General features: G+C 34.5%; 1 protein-coding gene across 1 annotated transcript in view; it reads right to left on the bottom strand.

The window, feature by feature from the left end:
- Nucleotides 1-6,839: 6,839 nt before the first annotated feature.
- Nucleotides 6,840-26,770, bottom strand: part of LOC128546200 (sushi, von Willebrand factor type A, EGF and pentraxin domain-containing protein 1-like) — a 51,290-nt gene continuing 31,359 nt past the window's right edge. The window contains exons 5-9 of the mRNA XM_053536395.1: nt 22,520-22,693; nt 20,452-20,622; nt 16,529-16,699; nt 16,259-16,429; nt 6,840-7,189 (exon numbers count right to left, since the gene is read on the bottom strand). Coding sequence (XP_053392370.1) covers nt 7,149-7,189; nt 16,259-16,429; nt 16,529-16,699; nt 20,452-20,622; nt 22,520-22,693 — 728 coding nt within the window. The 3' untranslated portion in view covers nt 6,840-7,148. The remainder of the gene's footprint in view (nt 7,190-16,258; nt 16,430-16,528; nt 16,700-20,451; nt 20,623-22,519; nt 22,694-26,770) is intronic.

Genomic DNA, 26,770 nt, shown 5'->3' with positions numbered 1-26,770 from the left:
CTAGGGCCCCCTTTATGACCTTATCTTCATGAAAATTGATTAGAAGGTTTTCTTGATGGCCTTGGCAAGTTTGAAATGGGTCATATAGTGTCAAAAAATAGATTCAAATTTAAATAAAAGGGAAAAGCGTGTTTAAAACCCCTTTGCTATTTGATGTGATGAAATTGGTCAGAATGTTTGTTTGCATGAGATAGCATATGAATTTTATCTGGGTTTGTTGGGTCAATAGCGAGGTACCGATCAAATCAAAAAAATAAGTTGTTTATTTTCCCCAGGGGAAATTTTTAATTCTTTCAAAATTTTGGTCAGAAGTTTTTAATCTGAATTCTTTTGGGCAAGTTGTATCTGGATATGTGGGGGAAAAAACTAGGTCAAGGCAAGCAAGAAAAGTGTTTAAATTCAAGTGAGTTTTGCTTTTGCGGTTTAAGTTGTCGTCGTTCGTCGTGCGCATCCGTCGTGTGTCGCCACAATTACTAAAAAATCTTTTTTTCAAACTATGGGCAAAATTACTTAGACTTCAAGGGGTGATCCCCGTGGCCCCCCTTTTCAAATTTGTTCAAAAATTGAATTAAATGAACCCGGTTGTATTTAAAAATAAAAGGGAAAAAATTTAAAAAACTTTTTGTAAAACCGTTTCAGGGCTTTTATTTTGGTTTGCTTTAGGGTCCCTCCAAGACTGTTCAAGTAATTGGCCCCCATTGTTGTACATGGTATACATAGATTTTGGGGGAAAAATTGAAAAAACTTTTTTTCCGAAAACCCCAGGCCCCAGGTTTTGATTTTTGGTGTGTGCCCCTCATTTGTTGTCCTTACTAGGTGTTCAAATTGCCCGCCCTGGGGGGGGCACATGGTTTTAAAAGACTAATATAGGGGGGGAAAATGTTTTTGTCAAAAACCACGGACCTAGGGCTTGATTTTGGTAGTGACATCATTAGTGTTTGGGTACTGGCCCTTTAGTCTTTAGCATATGATTCCCCAAATAAAGGGGGTGGCTGGTGATGCCCAAATTTCCAAAAAAATTTATATCCCAGGCCAAGGTTTAATTTTCATCGAAAAGGATGGCTACATGCGCAGGCCGACCGACTGACCGACGACCCACTCTTCAAAAAATATACCCCCCCTTCTTCGAAAGGGTTTTTGGGGGGGGGGGGGGGGGGGTGCAAATAGAGGGCCCCCGAATATTTATAACCCCCAACACGAAAATAGACATAAATTTGGGTGTCGGCCCCCCTTTTAGCCCTTGGGTTTCCCCTGGCACAAGAACTCGACAAATTTTGGGGGGCGAGGGGAAAAACGACAAAAACGAAAAGGCGAAATCAGCCATAAAAAATTTTCACTATGGAGATCCATAAAAATTTTGGGGTCAAAAGCCCAAAGGCGGGTCACAAGGACCCGACCTAAATTTTTGTTTTTTTTTGTTGTTTTCAGGTATCAAAATACAACTTTCAAAAATGTTGACTTAACACACTTTTAGGGGGGCGGGACAAGGGTGTGTTAGCAGGTCAAAGTTTAGGCCACGTAAAAAGGAGAGAAAATGTTTTTTAGGGTGTAATATTGATTATTTTGCCCAACCCTTTCCCAAAAACAATATTCTTCTAATACAGAAAAAATCCCTGTGTTCGGGGGTCAGTGGGTCAAATATAAGGGGACCCCATCGATGTTGGTAAAATTTTTTTGTTTTATTTAAAAGCTATGCTTTTAGACTTTCGCAATGAATAAAAAGATCCTTTGTGGGGAAGTCTCTTTTTTAAAAGGGTCAGGACTCCCCTCTCCAAAGGTTTAGGGAGTTCCCCCTTTTTCGTTTGAAAAAATTTCTTTGGATTCTTAGTATCTTTATCCTGAGCACTCCATCCCCCTCCCAAAACAAAATTCAAGTAAATTTTGTTTTGGGGCCAGTTTTCCCCCATATCCTATTCTGTTCAGGAGGAAATTTTTTTTGCCCCCTTTTAAGTGGAGCTGGTTTTGAAAAGTTTCTGTCTTTGTCCCAAAATAAGTCCTCATCGGGACGTTGATCTTCATGTGAGGAATCATCCAGTGGATGGCGCTTTCGGAAGGTCGAGGTTTTCCCCGATGCGCGCTCGTATGAAATTTAAGCACGGTGGGGGTTTCCTCCCTCAAAACTGGAAAGTTTTAAAAAAAGACCATAATTGGGTCGGTGCGAATTAAAGCCCAAAACAAACTAAAAAAACTTCCAAAAAAAAAATTTAAAAAAAAATAAATCTGTAAAAATAGTTTAGTAGAGAATAAGTTTAATTCGATTTTTATTGAGTACTGTGTATTTGTTGCTAAATATTTTATTTTGCTTTTTTGATTTTGATATGGAATCCTCTTGAAATTAAAGTAAATTTGGTAAAAGTTAAATGTTATTTTAAATTGTGTCGCCCCCAAAAAACAAAAGCCATAAAGTCATGCCAAATTGCACACGGTCCAAAGGATGGCAGAGCATGTTACTCCAAAAAAAATAAACACTTGAAGGATATTCCCACTGTATCACAAACAAATGACTTTATTTTAAATATTAACTATTCATTTTTGTTCATTATAATTTATTTCATTTTCGACCAAAATGAAAACCCAAAAAAAAAAAAATGTTTTTTAAATTTAATTTTACTGTATAGACTTAATTTGGGTCATATTTCAAATTTTGAACCCCGGGCTAATATAGCTTTTAAATAACCAATTTTATTTTCTTGTTATCGTCATGTCTTGGTTGAAAATAGAAATACCTCAGGGGCCAACATTTTATTAACAAAGCTCCCTTTTTATAATGTTTTTCAGTCAAATTTTTTGCATGTACGTAATCACTGTGAACTCCATGTTCCTTCTTTCAGAAAAAAAGGTGTTCGGATACAGCAAAAACCCCCGCAACTTTTACGGTAATTGTTACATCCTGCTTTACATTGCATCCTGTAGGTTGATGCACGCTTGTTACACTCTTCGTGACATTCTGCCTTTCTTTTTAATCACGCCCTTTACTTTTTTGGGGTTTCCCTTTTGTTCCCAATTTTACCCTATCAAGAATCGTGCCGTTTGTTGATCCCGTATTAAAAATATACTGTAAAGTAAATTTGATTTATTTCGAAAAAATCTAACGTTAGAATACTGAAATATTAAAGTATTGTTTTTAAAACTGCCCTTTTCATATGGGCCCGTACCCGGGTTTTTCAAGGAAAGCGGTCGGGTGGTTCAAATGTTTGGCTTTCTCCAAATTTGAGCTAAAACAAATCAGTTAAATAACCCTTTGACATATTGATGGGGCTCAGTGTACGCAAATACCTTGTTTATTTAAATAGAAAACAATATTAAAAATTTGAAATAGGCAAAAACAGTTTAAAGTATATTAGTAAAAAAAAAAAAAAACAAGAAAATTTTAAAAAGTTACCCCTTTTTTTTTTACAGAATAAATGCCCGTAATACTTTCTTAAAGGGAAGGGGGTGGGGGGATGATAAAAACATAACTATATAATTATCATATGATTCATGAAGAGTTACGTAGTTTGAAAATGTGTTATTTTACATCTACCACTGTTGAAAGGTTTCAAATCTTAATATCTGATAACGTTAGGTTTTAAATCGGTAAAAGAGAAAAAAAGAAATACAATTGTATAGAATTGTTTTATTATATCAAAGGGAATTATTTTAAATTATTAACCCTGAGACTGCTAGAGGACTATTTTTGTTGCCTGACCAACGCACTAAAATTGCCAGAAGGCCACTTTGTAGCCCGAAATCTGCTTAATGTAGGGTCGATGTGGAATGTTTAATTCAGTATTTTATTACAATAAAGAATATCGTTATGCCAAGTCTGTATTTTAGTTCATGTTCATTTTCGCAATGAATTTTAAGAGAAGAATTGTGACGGAGACGAAGAAGAAAAACACTGGTATTATGTTGATGACGTGAAATATATACCAGCTGAACCATTACTTCGATGTTTATGTTTGAATCAGTCTGATACGCGTTGTAGCGGGTTGTAACCAGTACCCCGATTATCAGCGCATAGGGTTTGGAACAATTCGGGGAGGGGGGAGGAGTGTGGGAACGCTAAACGATACAACTTTGCTAAATGATACAACTGACGCTAAATGATACAACATTTTTACAAATTTTCTATAGGGGTATATGGATAATTTCTACATTTGTTGACGATTTCATGAAACTATTATCTCATTTTATGCATGACTTGTCACACGAAAATTTTAATAAATATAGTTTTGTAGGTTTCCCGTTAAACATATACATAGTCCTAATTTTATTTAATGTTAACTGATGAAATTCTGTGTTTTATCAGTGAGATATAATTCATACCATTCATTGCATATCATACAGCTTTGCCGATCTTCTTGTAATTTTTGTATAAATTTTAAATTATTTAATCGTAGCCGCACATTGTTCTTTATAGTCAAACCTGTGTTAAAGACCACATCTGAACAGAGACCACCTGTCTCTAAAGACCAAATGTTTTGTTTCCCATATTATGATTACAGTGTATTTTAACCTGTGAATAAAGACCATCTCCCAACAAAGACTACATTTTGACTCTCCCAAGGGTGGTCTTTATAGACAGGTTTGACTGTAGTATATTTCTCGATTCAAATCATTTTACTTTAATGAGAATTTCATAACGTAATGCAGCAAGAAATAAAATAAAATGGAATTTTTATTGAGCGCGTCTTTCTAAAGTCACACCACGTCTGATGTACATGTCATGTTCGTTTACGCGCGTCTGTATCCCGCGCTGAGATTAAAATTTGTTGCAAAATGCATATATCAGCGTAATTAAGCATAAGATAAGAAGAAAAATTGTTTGTTTTTCGTAAATATAGAATAAATCTCACCTCAAAATGAGAAAATGTTCACATTTTCACTCGTGCTACGCGCTCATTCAAGTACATGTATTTGAAATTTTCTCACTTCTATGTGAGATATATTCCATAGTCACTCAAAACAAACAAACATCCTCTAGTATTTTTTCTCGAGTGCTCGCCAGTAACATCCGTGCACTCATTGTATTCATAAAACTAGTTGTATAAACTGGGGAAAATTGAAAGGAAGTTGATGAAACAGACATACAAGACATTTTTGTTTATACTACTGATGATATCAGTTTCATGTCTTTTCTACTGGAACTGCGGCTACTGCTACGATAAACGTTTAGGAGTAACATTTAGATCTGATGGAAAATGGCATGATCATATTAATAATATTATGTCATCCGCTTCGGACGTCCTTGGATAAATGAGATCACTGAAAATTAAAATTAATTGTAATTCATTGAATCAGATATGCATATCTTATTTAAGACCCTTATTAGAATATGCATCTGTTATATGGGATGGATGTGCCGACTATGAGAAACAAGCTTTAGAAAAGATTCAGTACGAAGCAGCACGAATTGTAACTGGCTTAACCAGATCAGTCTCAATTGAACGGCTAACGAAGGCAATAGGTTTGGTTTCATTAAAAGACAGGCGCACTATTCAAAAACGTGTAACTGTTTATAAAGCAAGACAAGGAAACTTGCCAAATTATCTAGCAGATACATTTCCTGCAACTTTTTCTGAAACAACAACGACTATGAAACATTAGCCCGTCGTACTAAGATATACAGTTCCTCTTTTATTCCGTCAGCCACTTCCCTTTGGAACAATCTTGAACTAGACATGTGAAACTCGGAATCGATTAATATTTTCAAAACTAAATTAAAGACAAAATTTAAAAAGCATACCATTCTTAAATACTACTGCGCAGGTGACAGTCAAATTTCAGTATATCATGCACGCATGCGTAATTACTGTAGTAACCTAAATGGTGATCTCTTTCGTAATGATCTTCGTAATAATCCTATGTGTGAATGTGGTCACCAAAATGAGGACGCAGAACATTTGTCAGATGATCTGCTACAAATTGAGGGCCATGACTCCAGGGAAATCCTTTAACTATATTTCAACTATATACACAACAAGGCGTAGAAGGCCGATGTGCCCTGCCAATTCCCAAATGCTAAAATGTTATGTGTAGGAGATAAGATATCGTGCGCATGAGATAATATATCGTACGCTCAAGATAATATGTCGTGCGTTCGAAATAAGATGTCGTGTGCACGAGATAAGATGTCGTGAGTTCGAGATAAGATGTCAAGAGCTCGAGATATGATGTCGTGCGCTCGAGATTAATTGTCTTGCGCACGTGATAAGATGTCGTGCGCACGAGATAATGTAACCTTAAACAAAATAAAAGTTTGTCCTAAACATACCAGGGTAAGTACACACGCTTAAGTGTGTTCTATACTGACTAAGGTTAGGATTAGGTTTAACCTAGGTTTATAGTATATATTCAATACACTTCATCAGGTTAATGAACCTGACAGATGCACACACTTCATTTACTACCATAAAATAACATTCTAAAGACATGTCGAAAAAAGCATACGCAGAAGTCATGAGCCCATTTCATGAAATTTTTTTTTTATTGAAAACAGACTCGGATACAGGGCCGGATCCAGCGGGCTCGTGCCCACTCCCTCCCCATCCCAGTCGGCTTAGATCCAAAAAATGTACCAGAAGCAACCTTTATTTAAAAAAATCAAGAGGGAGTTGGGGTACCCCTTCCCGTACATACACCACTCTATGCACCTTGCGGATGATAAGCCGGTGCCCCAATCAAATATTTCTGGATCCGGGTCTGGAAAGCGCCCTAATAAATGAGTTTTCTTGCACGTTTCAATGTCAGACGTGTTGTACTACATCGCGTTCATTATGTATCGATGCTTTCATGATGTAACTGCATATCGATAATCGATGAACATATTCTTAACTCTTCAATCAATAAAAAGTAAATTGTATTGTTGCTTTTAATGTTGCCTACTACACTTTACATCAATACAACAGTAGTATATTTCATTATTTGGAATGTTAAACACATAGTCACATCTGTTGTATATTTACCTGTCATTTTACATGTTTTTTCCTTCAAAGTTCTGGGAATTGACACATACATTTTTATTTATTACTCTCCAAATTCCCATATGGTACGTATTAAAGTTTTCAGCCTGAGTTGGAATGTTTTTAAAACATTGACTCATAAAAATATTATATAGGTAAAATACTTTGCTGAATATATAGTAGTCTGTAGAAATCCTAATAGTTTTAGTGGGTTCGCTTCTTTGAACTTGCCTTTGAATCACATTCTAAAATGCAAAAAATGGTTGTCATGAAACACAGCGTGCGGAATCTTGAAAGTACAGTAACAGTAGGCAGTACCATGCGGACATTTCGACGTGCACATTAAAAATCGCAGCTGAATTATTAAAACCATGTAAAACAAAAAATATACAATCGTAGCGGGTAATTTGCAAAACTAAAAATAAGTTTGAATTGTTGTAATAGCACTGTCAACAACATAAAATATAACATTTAAAAAAAAAATGGATTCATTTTTGCATAATTATGTTACTACGGCAGGAATATGTTTGAAACTCAGTTTGAAGGACTTAAGCAATGGTCACATTTACGTTCAAGCACGTAGTTGGTCGTAGTTCATTTTAAACGTAGTTTGTCGTACGTTGAAGTACGTGTAAGTACGAACAACTACGTTCAACTACGAGTAAATCGGGTAGGGTTAACTAGGGTATCACTACGTCTTACCACGAGTTACTACGTTACACTACGTATATACTACGATCGAAGAACGAACAACTACGACAAATTACGATCAACTACGTTGAGCTACGGAAAAGCGTTTAGCCGTAGTGGAGCCCTAGTTTAGTTTAGCCGTAGTGGAGCCCTAGTTGATCGTAGTTGAACCGTACTGTCGATGTGTTTTTCTTGTACTACGATCAAAAACGATACACACTACTGTTAAGTACGATCAAGTACGTTTAACTAAGATCAACTACGTTCAACTACGGTCACAGTAGGGTCAAAACATCGTAGTTAATCGTAGTCAGATTTTGAACATGTCGAAAAATTATTTGCTTACTACGGACAAATCATAAGTTCGAACTACGATCATTACTACGTTTGACTACGGTTATCTACGTGTAACTACACTTAGTACGATAAACTACGATCATTCCTTACTACGATTAACTACGTGTAGTGTGACCACGCCATTACACCACTGATTCCAATTTATACCACTAAAAAGTAATAACAACAGCGTAGAGATTGCATAAAGACCGAATACATGCCACTTTGTTCTTCATTTATATACACTGACGAGCACTCCAGGAAAATACAATTGGGATCATGTATATGTTTAAATATTTAATTGGAAATATACAAATCTATATTTAAAGTTACGTGTGACAAGTCCGACAATAATTTCATGAAATCGTCAACAAATGTAGAAATTCTCCATATACCCCTACAGAAAATTTATATTTTTCATCGACAACGATTTGTATCTTTTAGCGAGCCTAACATTTTTGTATCATTTAGCGTTAGTTAAGTATCTTTAAGCAAGCCTCCATTTTGTTTCATTTAGTATTTATTGTTTCGTTTAGCGTCAGTTTTGTATCATTCAACGTCAGTTGTATCATTTAGCGAAGTTGTATCATTTAGCGTTCTCACAGGGGTAAAAGCATAACGAACGGAATTCGTTCATCTTTAACTTGTGATTAGCGAACTTCGAAACATCGAAAAACTCGTGAAATAAGGAAAGAAAGTTTTAGTAGATACGTTATGAGTTTTAACGTACACTTTCTGTTCAAGTTTCGTCAACCATTACATTAAAATCGTGATTACAAGAGTATACATGAGAGAAAATAAACTTTGTAGACAAACACAATGTTTTAACGACTTTTAAAACCACTTATTGCCAAATTATTCCCCCACCGCACACACACATTTACTCTTTGTGTATAATTTATTTTTCCAAATTTTGATAAAATGGTTGTGAGTTTGCGCAATGATTAAAAAAAGCAGCAAACACTTATATAGAGCAGCCGGTTTTAAAATGCAAATTGTCAAATATAATGACGTTTGAACGCTTGTGATAACATACTGTCTATACATATGACGTACCGTTTGGGTCAAAAGTCTGAAATCGCTCGAGCGGTACCATAATACACGGTAAGCGTGTAAATTTACACGTTAAGCGTGTTTTTTACACGCTTAGCGTGTAAATTACACGCTAAGCGCGTAAATTTACACGCTCACCGTGTAAATTTACACGCTCAACGTGTATTTTCGTTGACCCGATTCTAAATTTATAATTCGAGCGAATAGACCAATCAAAATTTAGTTTAGAACTGCAAAAATGACTGCATTCACCGCGGACCAGTAGTATGATCGTCTTCTGTATGGATTCATATGAAAAAATGCAGACAGCAGTAGTTTCTTAAACGACTGTATATTATTAAATGGGTAATAATTCATAACTACAACCAAATGGAAAATAATTTCATTGAAGAAATACATAATATTTATTTCCGGGTAGCCAACGACCGGCTGCGCGAAGTCCCAGTAATGTATATGATGCGTACCTGTAACTAACAAACTTATACTGAAATGGATAATAATTTATAACTACAGCGAAACGGAGAATTATTTCATTGGCGAAATGGATAATATTTATTTCTGGGTAGCCAACGACTGGCTATGCGAAGTCCCGGTAATGTATATGATGCGTACCTGTTACTAACAAACTTATAAATGAAATTGATAATAATTTATAACTACAACGAAATGGAGAATAATTTCATTGACGAAATGGATAATATTTATTTCTGGGTAGCCGACGACCGGCCGCACGAACCCCATGTAATATTTATCAGGCGTACCTGTAACTAACAAAGTTATTACTGAAATGAATAATAATTTATAACTACAACGAAATAGAGAATAACTTCATTCACGAAATGGATAATATTTATTTCTGGGTAGCCGGTGTAATGAAGTATTTCGACCCCCATAGAATAACGACCCCCCGGTCATTATTCTATAGAAAATGTGACTCCTTTCCTGTAAAATATTGACTCCCCTTATAAAAAACTGACTCCCTTTGAAAACTCTATAGAATAACGACCCCCCGGTCATTATTCTATAGAAAAACTGACCCCTCCAAGTAAAATACTGACTCCCTAAAGATGACTCCCTTCGAATCTCATAGAATAACGACCCCGGTTATTATTCTATAGAAAAAGTGACTCCTTCCATGTAAAATACTCACTGCCGAAATTACTACATTCGAACTCTCATACAATATCGATTCCCGGACATTATTCTATTTAAAAAAGTTACTCTTTCCGTGTAAAACACCGGCTCCTAAAAAGACTTTCGACGATAATATCTATTAAAAAGTGATCCCCACCAAACCTAACGGACAATTTTACTAGATCTACAACTCTAATACCCTCCGTTGCCAATAGTTAACATTTTGATTGTACTACTACTACTGGTGCCGCTACTTCTATTGCTATTACTACATGTACTTCTTCTTCTACTACTACTACTACTACTTCTTCTACTACTACTACAACTGCTACTACTGATACTACTATACCTGCTTCCACTAAAACGTCTTGTACATCTACCTCTTCTTCTCCTGCTGCTGTTGTTGCTGTCACTTATTCCTCTGTTGCTGCTGCTGCTGCTGCTGCTGCTGCTGCTGCTGCTGCTGCTGCTGCTGCTACTGCAACTGCCACTACCACTGCCACTACTACTACTACTACTACTACTACTACTACTTTCTATTGTTGCCGCTACCGTACTTTATTGCCACTGCTAAGTATTGCAACTTCTATTAATACTAAGTTCTATGCTAGCAGTTCCTTGTGCAGTTTTCTTCTGAAGAATTACTTCATACCGAAGTTTGCAGGGATTATTGACACTGATGTGTTTTGTGAACGTATTGTGAATTGTTATTTTCCTGAAAAAAATGTATACACCAAGATACAGCGTCTAGAAATAGAATCCCTTTTCCCGTTGCGGAATGCTCTGATTTCTGTGTCAAGTGATGGTATCTGGGGCTAATGGTCAAACGGAAGGACGGACGGACAGACGGACAAGGGCAAATCTATATGCCCCCCTCCCCCGAGTGGGGGCATAAAATGCAGCAATTAGGCCTTAGATACATGAGTTATCACTAAATTTGACCAAATGACCGGGGGTCGTTTTTTTATGGGAGTCAATATTCTTCGTGAGGTTCAGTATGCGGCACACATGCCCGGGTGCAATTCAACTGTTCATTGGTGGATGTCCACAGAACTTATAATAAATCGGAACTGAAAGGATTAATTTCCTTGGTACATGGGACTGATGAATAAGCCCAGAATAAACAGTAATGGCGTAAACGATATAGCCAGAGTACTTCGTGGTTTAGAAATAATTTTTCCCGTCCCATAATCCAAAACTTTTTGAAATATCTACATTTTTTGTTACCGTTGAACTAGGCACCTTATTAAACAGGTACCCATGGACACCTGCATTTTCTTTTAACCGCCATTTTACTGCTAAGAGTTATGTAGGGATAACGCATGTTTTTTCGTGTTATATCATCTGCAGAATCCCGATGGATTGGTTGGTGCCCGAGCCCCTTAGGGCGAGGGTACCAACGTTTCCCCAAGGGATTATGCAGATGGTATAACACGAAATGAACATGCGCTAATGCTATTCTAGCATAAAACGCATAAAAACTGATAAATGAATACAATGTCACTCAACGTCATTAGATTTCCACAAAATGCGCTAAAATGTCTGAGTGTTTTTTACATTGACGTCATTTCGTTTTGAATTATCCGTTTTGGGGCCGAATGACGTTTACGCTTTGCGCATATATAAAAAGCTGTTATAACAGCACGCGAGCGCGAGAATTTCTCTGTTAACACACGTTTTCTCTCCTGTTAAAACCACCAAAAAGTGGCAAGAACAGCAGTTTTATGCTAGAATACACACTGCCTGCATCACAACTGTGCTACATTTTATACGTAATGTAACAATTTCTGACCAAATTCCACCACGTCGACATGTCATTCCGTTTTCGGGTGAAAGAACATAACCATGCTCGCAACAAAAGTTGTTTAAAGTTCCCCCAGGGCTATAAATTGTCCTGAGATCTTTATGATTCGCTGCATTATTTGGAAGTGTGCAGTCTTAAATGACAATAATTCATCATTTTTTTTTCAAAGAATGAGATGAGCTAAAAATGATAGAAGTCTCCCCGTACATGAATTTAGTGCTGTTATCTTTTCTGGTCATTTGGGGTCATTTAGTATTTTCGATTTTACAATAACTAAGTTCCACTGCAGCCGGTACTAGGGGCCCGTCAGGAGTGATGCACATTTCATTATCTCTCCTGAACAGACCCAAATCAAACACAGCCGTCGTTGAATTATATTCTTTGAAAGGATCTTTTTCATAGATTTTATTATCATAGATTGTTTGTTAAAGTCTGAAGAATTAGCACCTTGAAACTGAGACAGAACATCTTTTCTCATTGTATTATCACTAATACTGTCCCTAAAATCAAATGTCTGCTGTAAAATATTGCAGTTTCCGTTGATATAATTATATTGTTTCAGTAACTTTATTGCAAATACATGGCATTAGAACGAAAGCACGAGATTATACTGGAGACGTTTTTTGGTACAATATGCAAATTTCCTATATTTGTTTAATCATTATAAATTATTTCAAAATACAATCTTATTTCAACACGTTCTTGAATTAATGATTAATTCAACAGTTGTTAAAACAAAGGGTCAAAAGATTTATATATGAAAAAAGATATGAAAACAAGTTTCAATTTGTAATTGCAAAAGTTGCCTTTAAATTTTTATATTTTATATAAAATCTATACATGTGTTAAACAAAGTTCATTTAGCAATATCAAATGTTAACGATCACCAAATCTCAAAACATTTACACTTTCTGAACTAACCACAGTATTTTGACCCTGAGTGTGAAACATTATGATACATCAGCATGTTGCATATAAATGGTGGAAATATATAAGTATATCCGCTCAAACATAGTATAAATGGTGGAAATATACAAGTATATCCGCTCAAACATAGTAAGTTTTTCAGAGTTTTAGGTTGTGGGTCGGCTTTCTTCTAAAGTCTGCCATTCTTTAAATTTAGAGGGTCATTCTAAAAATAATGACAACCGCGCGCTTTCGTGAAAGTTGACAGGTGATAAACTTGGGTTTTACAAGGATAGTTACACCTTTATGATTATATATCTTCATTCTAAAGATTTTCAGCTGAGATATCAGCTATATTGTTTTATCTTTGTTGCATCGTACTTATAAATTGTTCGTGAAGGTTTGGAAACAATGCACATTTAATTTTTTGTATTGTACATGTACTTAATTTACATACAAAAAGTAAACTGATATGTCTTGTACATACTGCCATATAAGCTACGTGGATTTTAAAAGACATTCTAACAAAAGATAATAGGTAAGGGTAGATTTCTCGGAAGTACAGAGCACCAAAAACACAGCCCCAGAGCCACGCATTTACATACCGTATTTTCTGGACAATAGGCCGTGGCCTATACATGTATACGTTTAAAAAAGTGAAATATTTTGTGGTGCGGCCTATGTGTCGAAGCGGCCTATACGTCAATTTTTTTTTCTTAATGGGCCTCTCATGCGGGCTATGCAACGGTTTTAATTTTTCGCTTGCATTTTAAAAGCCTATCAAATCATGTAAAATATAATGAATGAACAATATTGCCGAGAGGGCCTTTGAAAAACTTACATTCGGACTTAACGGTTCATTGTATTTGACGGATTAACAAGTGTGATTACCTGTTAATACAACCGATTTCAATGTCCATTTATCTAAGATAGTCTTTATACGACAGGGTCATGTTCGCCGCATAGTGGTGTATAGGCCGCGGCCAATATGTCGGAGCGGCCTATACGTTAAATTTCATTTCTGATGAAGTGAAAATATACAGCTGCGGCAAATACGGTGCAGCGGCCTATTGTCAGGAAAATACGGTAGTAGGCCCACAACAAAAAGAAGCTGTAATGGAAAAATATTTCAGACGGGTTGCTTCAAACATCCAACAAGTACATATTAATATAAACTAAATATTGATAAAGGGGAAGGAAATGGTAAGGGGCGAAATGGGGTCGGGGGTGGGGGAGGAATCCGAAGGGGAAAGTTGAACAAGGACGAATATACAAGGGAATGCCATGTTCTTTAAAAACAGTCGCACTACAACGTAAATCACAATAGCGTAGACACTCATGTACCAAAGATAAACACACAACGACGATCAACTGAATAACATAGAAAAACGAACAAGCAACGCATAAGAAAACAGTAGGGCACCGTTATAGACTCACAAGCTTACAAACGCACCCACACAAGTAGAAAAAAACAATCAAGGACCGTCTTGGGATTCGGCTGCCAAAACAAAGAGGAGCCGCGAAAACTTGCTAAAAGTAAAGGGGGAGGGGATGCAAAAAGTAGCGTAAATGCAAGGGAAAGGAGAGGGCAAGAGTGGGAGTGGGGCGGAGGAAAAACGCTTACAACAAACAAGAAAACATACGCAACACACAATACAAGACAGACAAAACAACCTGTTGAAAATAGGGGCACCGCCTTCGAACGGTCAGTAACCTAAATAAAGGACACTGGTGTTTAAACGCGTTTAGGGCATGCCAACCTCGCACTTACCCTATTTTCAAGAAGTTAAACAACACAATGTAAATTAAATCCCCGCTGAGAAAGGCTCTAACATTAGTGCAAAATTAACAGATAAATAAAGCAAAACATAAAATTAAGGTAAATTTAAGGTACAATTACACCAATGTGCTCAACAACTTGTATGAAGTCAGAGCAACAAGAGCCTAACTTTTAAGGGCACGACTAATAAAACTGAAAGACAAAAATCAACTCCCTCCGTCCGTTGTATGTAGGATTTAGGAGAAAAGCATCAAGGAGTCTTACACTTTATTAGTCATCGCACCATCAAATAGGAAAGCGTAGCAATTAACTGTAGAGGGGTCAATCACTAAACATGCACTGTGCTTCGCGATTTTCGCATCGTATCCTCTTTTGATAAACTTTTAAACCAATTTTACAAAAATTTGATTAAAATACGGGGTATGTTTAATTTTACGAATTTTATAAACTTCATCTTCATAGTATTCCGGGTGTGTAAGTCCAAGCTTTAAAAGTGTTTTAAGGGGCGTATTGTATTTTGCTAATAGTTCAGACGATCTGTAGTAAAATTTACTAAAAGCTTTTTTGTAGCTTATGATAACGGTAACCCTGTTGTAACAATTTCTTGGTGATATGAAGATTTCTATCATTAAAATCATCTATCTTTGAGCAAGCTCTTGCAAAACGAATAAGCTGTGAAATATAGACACCGTATGATGTTGCTCGAGGGACATCTCCATCAAGATGGGGAAAGTTGACAATTTCAAAATTAAAATCGCCCCTTTTATCATATTTTTTCGTTTCTATTTGATTCATTTTCCTATTAAACCAAAAGGCTAAAAATATTATGTTATTTTACAACAATTCATTTTTGTAACGTCACAGTTATCACGTTATAACATCAAATGGCATGGTTGAGCGCTGGAAAAGAAACCAACAGAAAACTTGCAAATATTTGATGGATGCCGTTTATAATGTACTTAAAAATCCTCGATAACGTGTTAGAATCGAAATAAAATACCACACTGAATGATTTGCTCTTGAATGAAATCATTGTTAACGACAAATCACAATATGAGATATATTATTTTCTAATTAACAACGTGATACGTTCGTTGTGACACTACGTTGGTACGTTTGTTATTCAGTAAATGCCTGCGGATGTCAAAGAACTACTACGTCGCAAGTTTGTATTACTGGATAGTTTGATAGTGATAATAGCTTTTTAAATATGTAACGCTACTTGTCTTGGTAACTAATTTAATTCTGCCTTCCTAACTATAGACCTAATTACATTATGTTTTCAATTTCTATGAACTAACACTGTTACCGCATCTCAAAAAGGTGGAACTGTCCAGAAATCACAGCGCTATGATGCTTAAGGTACGTCATGCAGACATATAAAATACATTACAGACCTTTAATACCCACGGAAACCTGCATTTTCGTTTAAACGCCACTTTACTGCTAAGAATAATACACACTGACTGAATTATAACTGTGCTACATTCTATAACGTCCGCTTCCTAAACTATATAGATATTCAATGTAAATTGAATTATTATTATTTTTTTTGTTCTCACTGTCAGATTGTTTTTCTTCAGCTAAAATGCTATAAGAAATCAAACATACCTTTAATACATGTAACAATTTTTGACCAAGATCCATCATGTCGACATGTCATTCCGTGTAGTGATGATAGAACATAACCCTGATTGCAATAAAAGTCGTTTAAAGTTTCTCCAGGTGTGAATGTTGTTCTCCAACGTTTATAATTTGCTGCATTATTCGGAAGTTTGCAAACTAAAAGTACAAATAAATAACATTTAATATATTTAATTGTTTTTGTCTCACACTGCTATTATTTTCTTTACCTGAAATGATATAAGAAACAAAATATACCTTTAACGCATGTAACAATTTCTGACCATGATCCATCATGTCGACATGTCATTCCGTTTTGTGATGATAGAACATAACCCTGATTGCAATGAAAGTTGTTTAAAGTTTCTCCAGGGCTAAAAGTTGTTCTCAAATCTTTAGAATTTGCTGCATGATTTGGAAGTGTGCAACCTGAAAGTGCAAATAAATAACACTTAATATATTATATGTATTTTTTGGTGTTTAATTCTTTTTGCGTCTAGAAGAATATAAGAAACCAAACAAAACATTAATGCATATAACAATTTCTGAACAAAATCCGCCACGTCGACATGTCATTCCTTTTCTGGATTACAAAACATAACCATGTTCGCATTCAAAATTGTAAACAGTTTCTCCAGGACTGAAAGTTATTTCCCAACCTTCATGATTCACTGCATGATTTGGAAGTGTGCAACCTTAAATGCAAATAAATAACATTTGATACAGGTAAATGTGTTTTCGCACTGTCTAAAATTATAATTACACTCTAAATTAGATACATAAATTAATAGTAAAAAAGATACATGTTAACTCAGCAAAATAATAAAACTTAGACAATCCATAACTTTATTTGACAGCTTTATTAGAAGGATAGTAACTTTTAGCTTGCTCAGCACTTAACAAAACATCTGATTGGCCGCTTTACCTTGCTATCATTTATTTCGAATAATACATTTTTCATATGCTTTTATATTGAAACTGTTAGAAGTCTCCCAGTATTTGAATTTAGTGCTGTTATGTTTTCTGGTCCTTTGGGATCATTGAATTTATTCGATTTTACAATAACTAAGTTCCACTGCAGCCGGTACTAGAGGCGCGTGAGGAGTGTTATACATTTCATTATCTCTCCTGAACAGACTCAAATCAAACACTGTCGTCGCTGGATTATATTCTCGGAAAGGATCTTTTATAGATTTTATTAGCATAGATGTTTTTGCAGAGACTGAAGAATTGAAACTGAGAAAGTACGTCTTTGCTCATCGTATTATTACTAACAGTGTTCCTAAATTCAAATGTCTGCTGTAAAATATTGCAGTTTTCGATGTGATTGTTAAACTCTCAGTAACTTTATTTCAAAAATATGGCATTAGCAGGACATTATACTGGAGTAGTGTTTTGGTACAATTTGCAAATTATCTATATTTCATGTTTGTTTAATCATACCACATTATTTCAAATTCAAATACTAATTCAAGAAATGACAAGCTTATTTCAACAAGGCTTTGAGTTCATGATTAATTTAACAGGTGTTAAAGCAAAGGGTCGAAAGTTATAAAAACATAAGATGTGTAACCCTTTTTATATGAAAATACATTTGAAATAATATTGAAAAAGCTACCTGTAAAAGTTTCTGTTGTCTATAAAATCTATAATTTGCTGAACAAATTTTTTAAGCAACATTTTGAAACATTACACTTTCTGAACTAACCCAGTATTTTAACTCTGAGTGTGAGATTTTTGGGCACTTTAATACGATACATCAGCATATTGCATACAAATGGTGGAAATATATGAGTTGATCCGCTTAAACATATTAAGTTTTTGCGGAGTGTTTCGGTTGTGGGTCGGCTTTCTTCTAAAGTCTGCCATTCTTTAAAATAAGAGGGTCGTTCTAAAAATAATGACAAACGCGCGCTTCCGTGAAGTTTGCAGCAAGAAGCTTGGATTTTACAAGGATGATACATGAGCGGCCCCTTTATGATAATGTATACACCTACCCGAGCGGCTCGGAAGTAGACGGATTATGCTTCACACTAAAGATTTTCAACTGAGATTTCAGCTATATTGTTTTATCTTTGTTCCATCGAACTAATATATTTTTCGTAAAAGTTGGAATCAATGCACATTTAACCTTTTTGTTGTGTACATGTACTTAATTTACATGCGAAAGTAAACTAATATGTCTTAAACATATTGCCCATCACCATTAAAATACGTTACGTCGTCATATAAGCTACGTAGATTTTACCAGACATTCTAACATGACTTGATTCATTTTCCTATTAAACAAAAAAGGCTGCAAATTGTGTGTTATTTTACAACAAGTCATTTTTCTGATGTCACAATTGTCATGTCATAGCGTCAAACGGCATAGTTGTGCGCTGGAAAAGAAACCAACAGAAAACTTGCAAATTATTGATGGATGCCGTCAAGGATATACTGAAACATCCTTGGTAACGTGTTAGGATCGAAAAACAAATACCACATTTAATGACTTGCTCTTGAATGAAATCATTGTTTGTCGTTCAAATGCAAATTATTATATCACTCGAGCTGCGCCCCTGTGTTATGATTCCATCACATCTTAACGACAAAACAATGATTTTATTCAACAGCAAATCACAAGATGAGATATATTATTTTTAATTACCAATCGGATACTTCGTTGTGACACTATGTTAGTATGTTTGCTATTCAAAAGATGCCTGTAGATGTCCGGTAACTATTACTTCAAAAGTTTGTTCGTTTGACAGTGATAATAGCTTTTGAAAAGAGTATAAAGCTAATTGTCTTAGTAACTAATTAAATTCTACCTTCCTTACTATAGACTAATTAGATTATGTTACAATTTCTATGAACTAACACGGTTACCACATCTCAAAAAGGCGAAACTTTCCAGAGGACACAAGGCTACGATACTTTAGGTACGTCACGCAGTCATATGAGACACATGCATTTAACCAGACCTTTACCACGGAAACCTGAGTCTTCTGTAAAACGCCATTCTACTGCTAACAATAAGACAAATTGGCTGAATAACAATTGTGCTACATTTAACACTTAGCCTGACGTTTTGTGAAAAAAATCAAACAACACCAGATCGATCATAAAAAGAAAGAGTTGTTTCACATGAAAATGGAACAGCATGTAAAACATGTTTATTACTCTACAAAACAAGTGTCAGTATACTGATATAAACATTGAATTCCGGAAAAGTACTGCCTAAAGGGGCCCCACTTCCGGATAGTTAAACGCCTTTAAAAACTCACTATTTTCAAAGAACTGATACATATATTCGTTTTGATGCATTTGAAATAGCGTACGAGTGTTGAAATTTCACATAACTAGGTGGAACACAGTTTTAGGCAATTGTTTATTTTTATTTCTTTACAAATGGCATTCATTTTCAAAGGGGGACAACCTTTACAGAATGTTTTAAGTATCCGTCGTATGGGACAGTACGGCAGAACATGTAATAGTCAGGTAAAATATTGTTAAAGATGTTGTTCGTTTATCAAATATTTCTGTGTTTTGATGATATAGACGTCTACTCCTAAACCTTAAAGATGTCCGCTTCTTCAGTAAAATATAGATATTCAATGTAAATTGAATTAAATTGTTTTTTGTTCAAGATCCATCATGTCGACATGTCATTTCTTTTTGGGATGACAGAACATAACCCTGCTCGCAATAAAAGATGTTAACAGTTTCTCCAGTACTGAAAGTTGTTCTCAAACCTTTATAATTCGCTGCATGAGTTGGAAGTTTGCAAACTTAAAGGTCAAATAAATTAAATATATCTAACTGTATTTTCACTAAATTTTTTGTTTATCTGAAACGATATAAAAAACAAAGAAAACCTTTAATGCATGTAACAATTTCTGACCATAATGAATCATGGTGAAATGTCATTCTTTTTGGTGACCAAGAATGCAATTTAAGTGTTTAAAGTTTCATAACTTGCTGCCTGATTTGGAAGTTAGCAAGCTAAAAGTGCAAATTATTTAATATATTATATTGTTTTGTTTTTGCACTGTTCAGCTTTTTTTTTTATATAAATATATGTTAACATAGCAATTATTGGTCAGGTAAACAATAACCCTTAAACAATATATAACTTCATTTGACAGCTTAACTAGCTTTTTTTCTTCAGCTTAAATGGTATCATAAACCAAACATACCTTTAATACATGTAACAGTGTGTGACCAAGATCCATCATGTCGACATGTCATTCCTTTTTCAGATGACAGAACATAACCATGGTCGCAAAAAAAGTTGTTAACAGTTTCTCCAGGACCGAAAGTTGTTCCCCAACGTTTATGATTCGCTGCATGATTTGGAAGTGAGCAACCTTAAATGCAAATTTATAACATTTGATATATTTAAATGCATTTTCGCACTGTGTAAAAATTTAAATTGACCATCTAAATTAATACTTTTTTAATTACTTTGTATTATTACTAACATTGTCCCTAATATCGAATGTCTGCTGTAAAATATTGCAGTTTCCGTTGACATTATTAAGTTTTCAGTAACTTTAATGCAAAAGCAATGCATTAGAACATTAGCAAGACATAATACTAAAGAAGTGTTTTGCAATTTGCAAAATACCTAAATTTTATTTATGTTTCATCATATCACATTCTTTCAAATTCAAATACTAATTCAAGAAATTACAAGCTTACTGAATTCATAATTAATTCAATAGGTGTTAAAGCAAAGGGTCACGCGTTTTAAAACATTAGATGGGTGACCCTTCTCCCGTTTTATATGAAAATATGATTGAAATCACAGTTGCAAAAGCTGCCTGTAAAATTTCTTTTTGTTCTATAAAATCTATACATTTGCTAAATTAAGTTTATTAAGCAATATCAAATGTTAATGATGATCAAATCTTGAAACATTTACACTTTCTTAACCAACCCCGGTGTTTTAACCCCGAGTCTGAAACATATCGATTTTCAGGCACTTTAATACGATACATCAGCATGTTGCATACAAATGTTGGAAAATGATTTAGGCCGCATAAACATGATAAGTTTTTGCAGTTTTTCACCTGCGGGTCGGCTTTCTTCTAAAGTATGTCATTCTTTCAATTAAGAGGGTCACTCTAAAAATAAGGACAATCGCGCACTTACGTGAAGTTTGACAAACAAGAAACTTGTGTTTTACATGGATAATACACGAGTGACTCCTTTATAATCCTGTATAGTTTTATTGAAAAATAATGTTTAATTTCGGAGGTGTTTATTTTTGTTTAGGTGTAGTCATATACACGAAGCAAAATACATGCAGCTATGACAAGCGACAACATTCTGAAATTAGAAGTACGCGGTTATTTAGGAATACCTGTGAGGTAGATACACAGTGAACTGCATACTTCATATACGCAGTCTGTAGTATCAGAGAAAACATTTTACTGATGGGTACGTAAATTTAAAACTGACCAGGCAGTCCTTAAAGACAGGGCTCCTCCTGGCATGTCCATAACAGCAATGACGTCAAAGGACAGTGTTGCTGTAAGACATCAGATTGATGCCAACGGGAAGAACTAATCAGATTCTCACGAAGCCCTTAATTCTAAAAAAAGTTTATGTTCGACTGGTGCTTCACATGTTAACCGAGGTGCGAAATGCCAACAGGGTCAAATGTGCTAAAGATACTCAGAAAAGGCTCTCAAATTTTGATGATCGCACAAAAAAATTCACGGCTCCTAACAGGAGATGAGGCCTGGATATACTTTTAAGAGCGACATGATGAGTCTGTACATGAGCACGAGAGGTCATGTAATGATGTTAGATAGGTATATGCTGGTACAAGTTAACCATAGGTATATTAAGATATTGAGAGTAGTCTCTCGACCTTGTTTTTCGGTTCGTTTCGACAAGAACAGCATATCATTGACAAAAGCATGTAGAATACTGTTTAGAAGTTGCTTTAAATTTACCAATATTATTTCACTTCGCCTTTTTCACGTTGTCCTCGATTTGCAAAGCTGTACACTAAATTTAATTTCATACCAGTTGGCCCATAGGACGTGTCAAACTTGTCAAACATTGTCAAATCTGATACTTTGTCATAAATGCTATATAAGCCAAACTATTATAGCTTTAGCTGTTAAGAAAGTCACGTCTTGATTATGAATCTTACAGCAAACAGATCTACAGCCAAACTTGCGAAAGTTGATTTGACATGCAATATCAAAGTGTAACATGCTTCTAAACTTTAAAGAAATAAATAAACTGTACCCCTTTGGCATACAACATTATCTGACCATGATCCACCTTTCTGACATGTCATTATACTTGGTGATGATACAATAAACCCAGGGTCACAATCAAACTCGGTTAACGTCTCGCCTACATTATATGCTGTCCTTGGGTATCTGAACTTTGCAGAGTTCTTTGGAAGTATGCAGCCTTCTATAAGAGAAAATAATATGAGTATTAATCTGAGAAGTTTTAACACGACGGAAATATTTCTTGCTTTTGAAATGTTTAAAAACATAAACTTATCTGATACATTCTAACATATCAAAATAAGTATTAAGCATAAGTTATAAATTGATACGCACAATCGGAAATAATATCTGTATTGCACGTGTTGGGAATCAGATTTCGAATGATGCCTGTAGCTGGAATAAATCACTTATATTCATGACCAAGAAAATGTTATAGTTTATAATCACATCTCACTAAAACTGAAACAAAGTGGGAGAGAAATGCACTAGCATGATCTTGACTGTTTCCGGTTTTCGTATATTTAACCCGGCCGAATCAGACTGTGCTAGTGCTTCTCGTGTGATTCAAATTTGAATGAGTTGATTTCAACGTTAAAGATCAATCTACTGATATGATAATTATATGACCTGTGTAGGCCATACCCTAGGGGCGTCCACCACGCTACTCTTTTTATATTTTTAAAGGTGTGAACATTTGTATGCGTAGAATACTAAAAAAATTCAAATTTTCAAAGATTAATACAAATCTAAGAATACGTATTAATATATATCATTTAACACCGAGTAAAGGAGTACAATCTTGCTTTGCATTTGTATAAGCACAATAACATAGCTTTTCTAAAACAATTTATTTAATTTTCATGTAGTTCCCCTTCACATTTTCCTATCTATCAAACTATTAATTATGTATCCCAAATTATAATTGTATTACAATATGAAGATCGTATCTGACTGTGACTAGTTGTCAAGTACTACTTATTGTATGGCATCAGAAAATGTTTAAAAGACTTATAAATTATATTTAGGTCCACTATTAAAACTGAAATGTACATATAATATTAACTGAAATATATTATATATCGCATATCAAATATAAACAAACTTCAATATTTACTGAGAAAATTGACATTCAAATGAAATGAATAAAAGTGCAACGAACTGCCTAATTATATCAATCCTTGCATGTAGCTACCACAAATCTTGTACACTTGTTTATCATTTGTTCTATTGAGATTATGCATGTGCTGCTGTAAAGTGATAGATATTATTTGTATATATCAAATTTACAAGAAATTTTGCAGATTTTGGTATCAGTAATTTACATATTTGACGACGGTAATCAACTGGACATCAAAACTAGCTTTTCAAGAATATATATATGTATTGAACTATACATCCGTTGGAATGTGATAAACATAATGTGTAATCAAAAGGAATGTTAAAGAAATGGTAAATGTATAAGTTAAATACTGCGTACTTTTTACGGTAATGCAATGACTGGTCCACATGAACAGTCGTCTGATTATGGGGAACATCAGAGCAAAGTAAAATCAAAATCCGTTGCTGAATGACAGAGTTATGGATCGGACATGAAATTGCGAATGGACGGAATGAAGGATACAATAACAATAACGAAATATACATTTGTAGATCATACAGGGGTGCTTTGGCCAAGTTCAGAAGTTGGCATTGAGCTAGGACGATACAATGGTATTCCGGCGGAGGAAAGAACCTGTTTTCACTGTAGAGATATTGTTGAAGATGAAATACATGTTCTATTACATTGTCCGTTGTATAGCTCTTTCCGAGCAGAACTGATACAAACAGCTTCAAACTTTAATACAAATTTTATAGAACTTACTGAGACTGATAAGGGGTATTTGCTCTCAAACACAGACATTGTATTTTTAAGTGACAAAACCTGTTTTAATATCTTAAACAGAAGGAAAATAGTACGGTATGGTTGAAGTAATGATGCATTTGGTCCTTGGAAACATTTTATACTGTATCACATTTAATATCTAATATTATGGAAAATTATTTGCCTTTTTAGCTCGTCTCCTCACTACATTCCAGTACATCCGGTGATACTATACGTACTACATACTTCAGTTTACTCCACTCCATTTGATGCCAGGGTTACGTTTAAAGAATTTGTCACTAATTCCATTTGTCTAATAGCATCTCTATATTATATCAAGAATTTAAGCATTGTATACTTACTGTATGATGATAACCTGTATTTTGTGATACGATCCTAGATAGATTTAAAGAAAATATATGTTTTAGGTATTTAGGCATCAGTTGATTTTTTAGTCCCTGAAACACTGATACAGTCTGTCTGTTTCCATGGGCTAAATGCATGTGTGTGTATATAATGTGTAATATCTAAATATTGTTCTTTTTAGTAGATTGAGATTTTACTGTGAATTGTATAAAATCCTTTTAAAAGTTTTAGTGATATAATATTAAATTAATATGAAACTATTTTAAATTTTTAATTCTGTAATAGATATTAGTTTTCCTAGTCTCTCATATTTCTTTTAAGAAAGGTTTGCATGAATATTTTATATGTTAATGTAACTGTATTATATTTGTATTCATGCAGAGTGAGACTATAATAAACATATCTTCTCTATTTAGTGAAGGTTTAAGCTGCCTTACTAAATAGAGACACATAAAAATCATACCTCACAGAGATGTTTTACAACGACGTTACGTCATTTTATTCATTAGTAAATTAGACGTCATTTATTTAACAGTGACGCCCCTTGTTTCTATTGACGACGTCAAAGGACGCCATATTGTTTATAACCCTTTGAAACCAGTTGAGGAATAAATCAAATATACAAGCTCAAAAGGATTTGGCTATTTCTTTAAAACCCTCTTTTTAAAAGCTTTCCACCCGTACCGTGGTCTTTTTCTTGAATTAATAACAATATTGTTATATATTTAGACACAATGATGAGCCATTCACGGCGAAACTAGTTTGTGACTTTTCTATTAAAATTTAAGAAAGTCTAAGCGAGCATGTGAAGTCATTTTATAATTTTACAATATATATATATAAGAATAAACATAAACGCAATATATATATTTCACAGTTTACGTTTATGCTCCGTGAAAATGCACTTGACAGAAGTAACTAGTCAGAGGGTCAACTCCTGTATTACTCTGAACAAACAGAAGCATCGATAGAAAGCATGAATTTCAAAAAAAACCAAAAAAACCAATACATTGGAACGTTTGTTTCACAGACATTCCTTCCAATAAAATTTTCATCCGGTTGTAGTGTGAGAGAGGAACAGCGTGCGGGGAAGTAAATTAAAATTTCACATAACATATTTAAACATATAGGTGTAGAACATTAAATATTCTGAAATATGACATAACCGCATTATTGTCATTTCTTAGAAGCCGTGTCATATAGCAGGAGTGAAAACAAATAAAGTAACGAAGATCAGGAGAATGCTCACATAGTATATTTCAGTTAACAACAAATGCAGTTGATATATCCTCAATAATTAAGATACAATAGACATTTCTTGAGTATCCAAGATAAAATAGACATTTTTTTTTAAATAGCCAAGATACAACTGACATTTCCTCAATAGCTGAGATAGAATCAGTATTTCCTCAGTAGCTAAAACTGCGCTTAAGCATTTGTATATGCCGCGTATTACCCAAGCTAATTTCTATTAAAATAAATTGTGTACTGATAAGAAGGGATAATAGTACTAGAACGATTTGTGTAATTGCAGAAAATTAAAACAAAATCCACATGTCACAATCTATAAACTTACTTTTCTCGCATTTTGGTGCATTTATATTTGTTCCTTTAACACATTCTCTTATCACGGGCTTGTCCATAGGTTGACCATTAGAATAATATTCATCGGCACGGAATAATTTGTTTTGTAATCAATTTATACCGACACAAGTAAAACGAACAGTTTGTGAAATCCCTTGTGTCTCGTTATGGTCACCAACTGTGCGGAAAACTTTTATACCATATTCATTATTAAATCATGGTTTGTCACAAGGTAATTTATTATTAATTTGTGTTATCTTAAATCTGTTTTTGCCAGTTCTATTCCTTGTGATTTACTTCTTGTTCCTCGGTTACTTACGACGTAAACAATCGGGTGAATGATGTTATCTGTGAACTATTTAGAATCAAATGTTAAGTTGATATCGGTTAAATCTTATTTGATAGTTCATTTGCAAAAAAAAAAATGAAAGATATAAAAAAAACTCA

Source organism: Mercenaria mercenaria, unplaced genomic scaffold (assembly GCF_021730395.1).
Source record: "Mercenaria mercenaria strain notata unplaced genomic scaffold, MADL_Memer_1 contig_967, whole genome shotgun sequence".
In the NCBI taxonomy this organism is placed as follows: Eukaryota; Metazoa; Mollusca; class Bivalvia; order Venerida; family Veneridae; genus Mercenaria; species Mercenaria mercenaria.
This window is presented reverse-complemented; position numbering and strand designations above follow the sequence as displayed.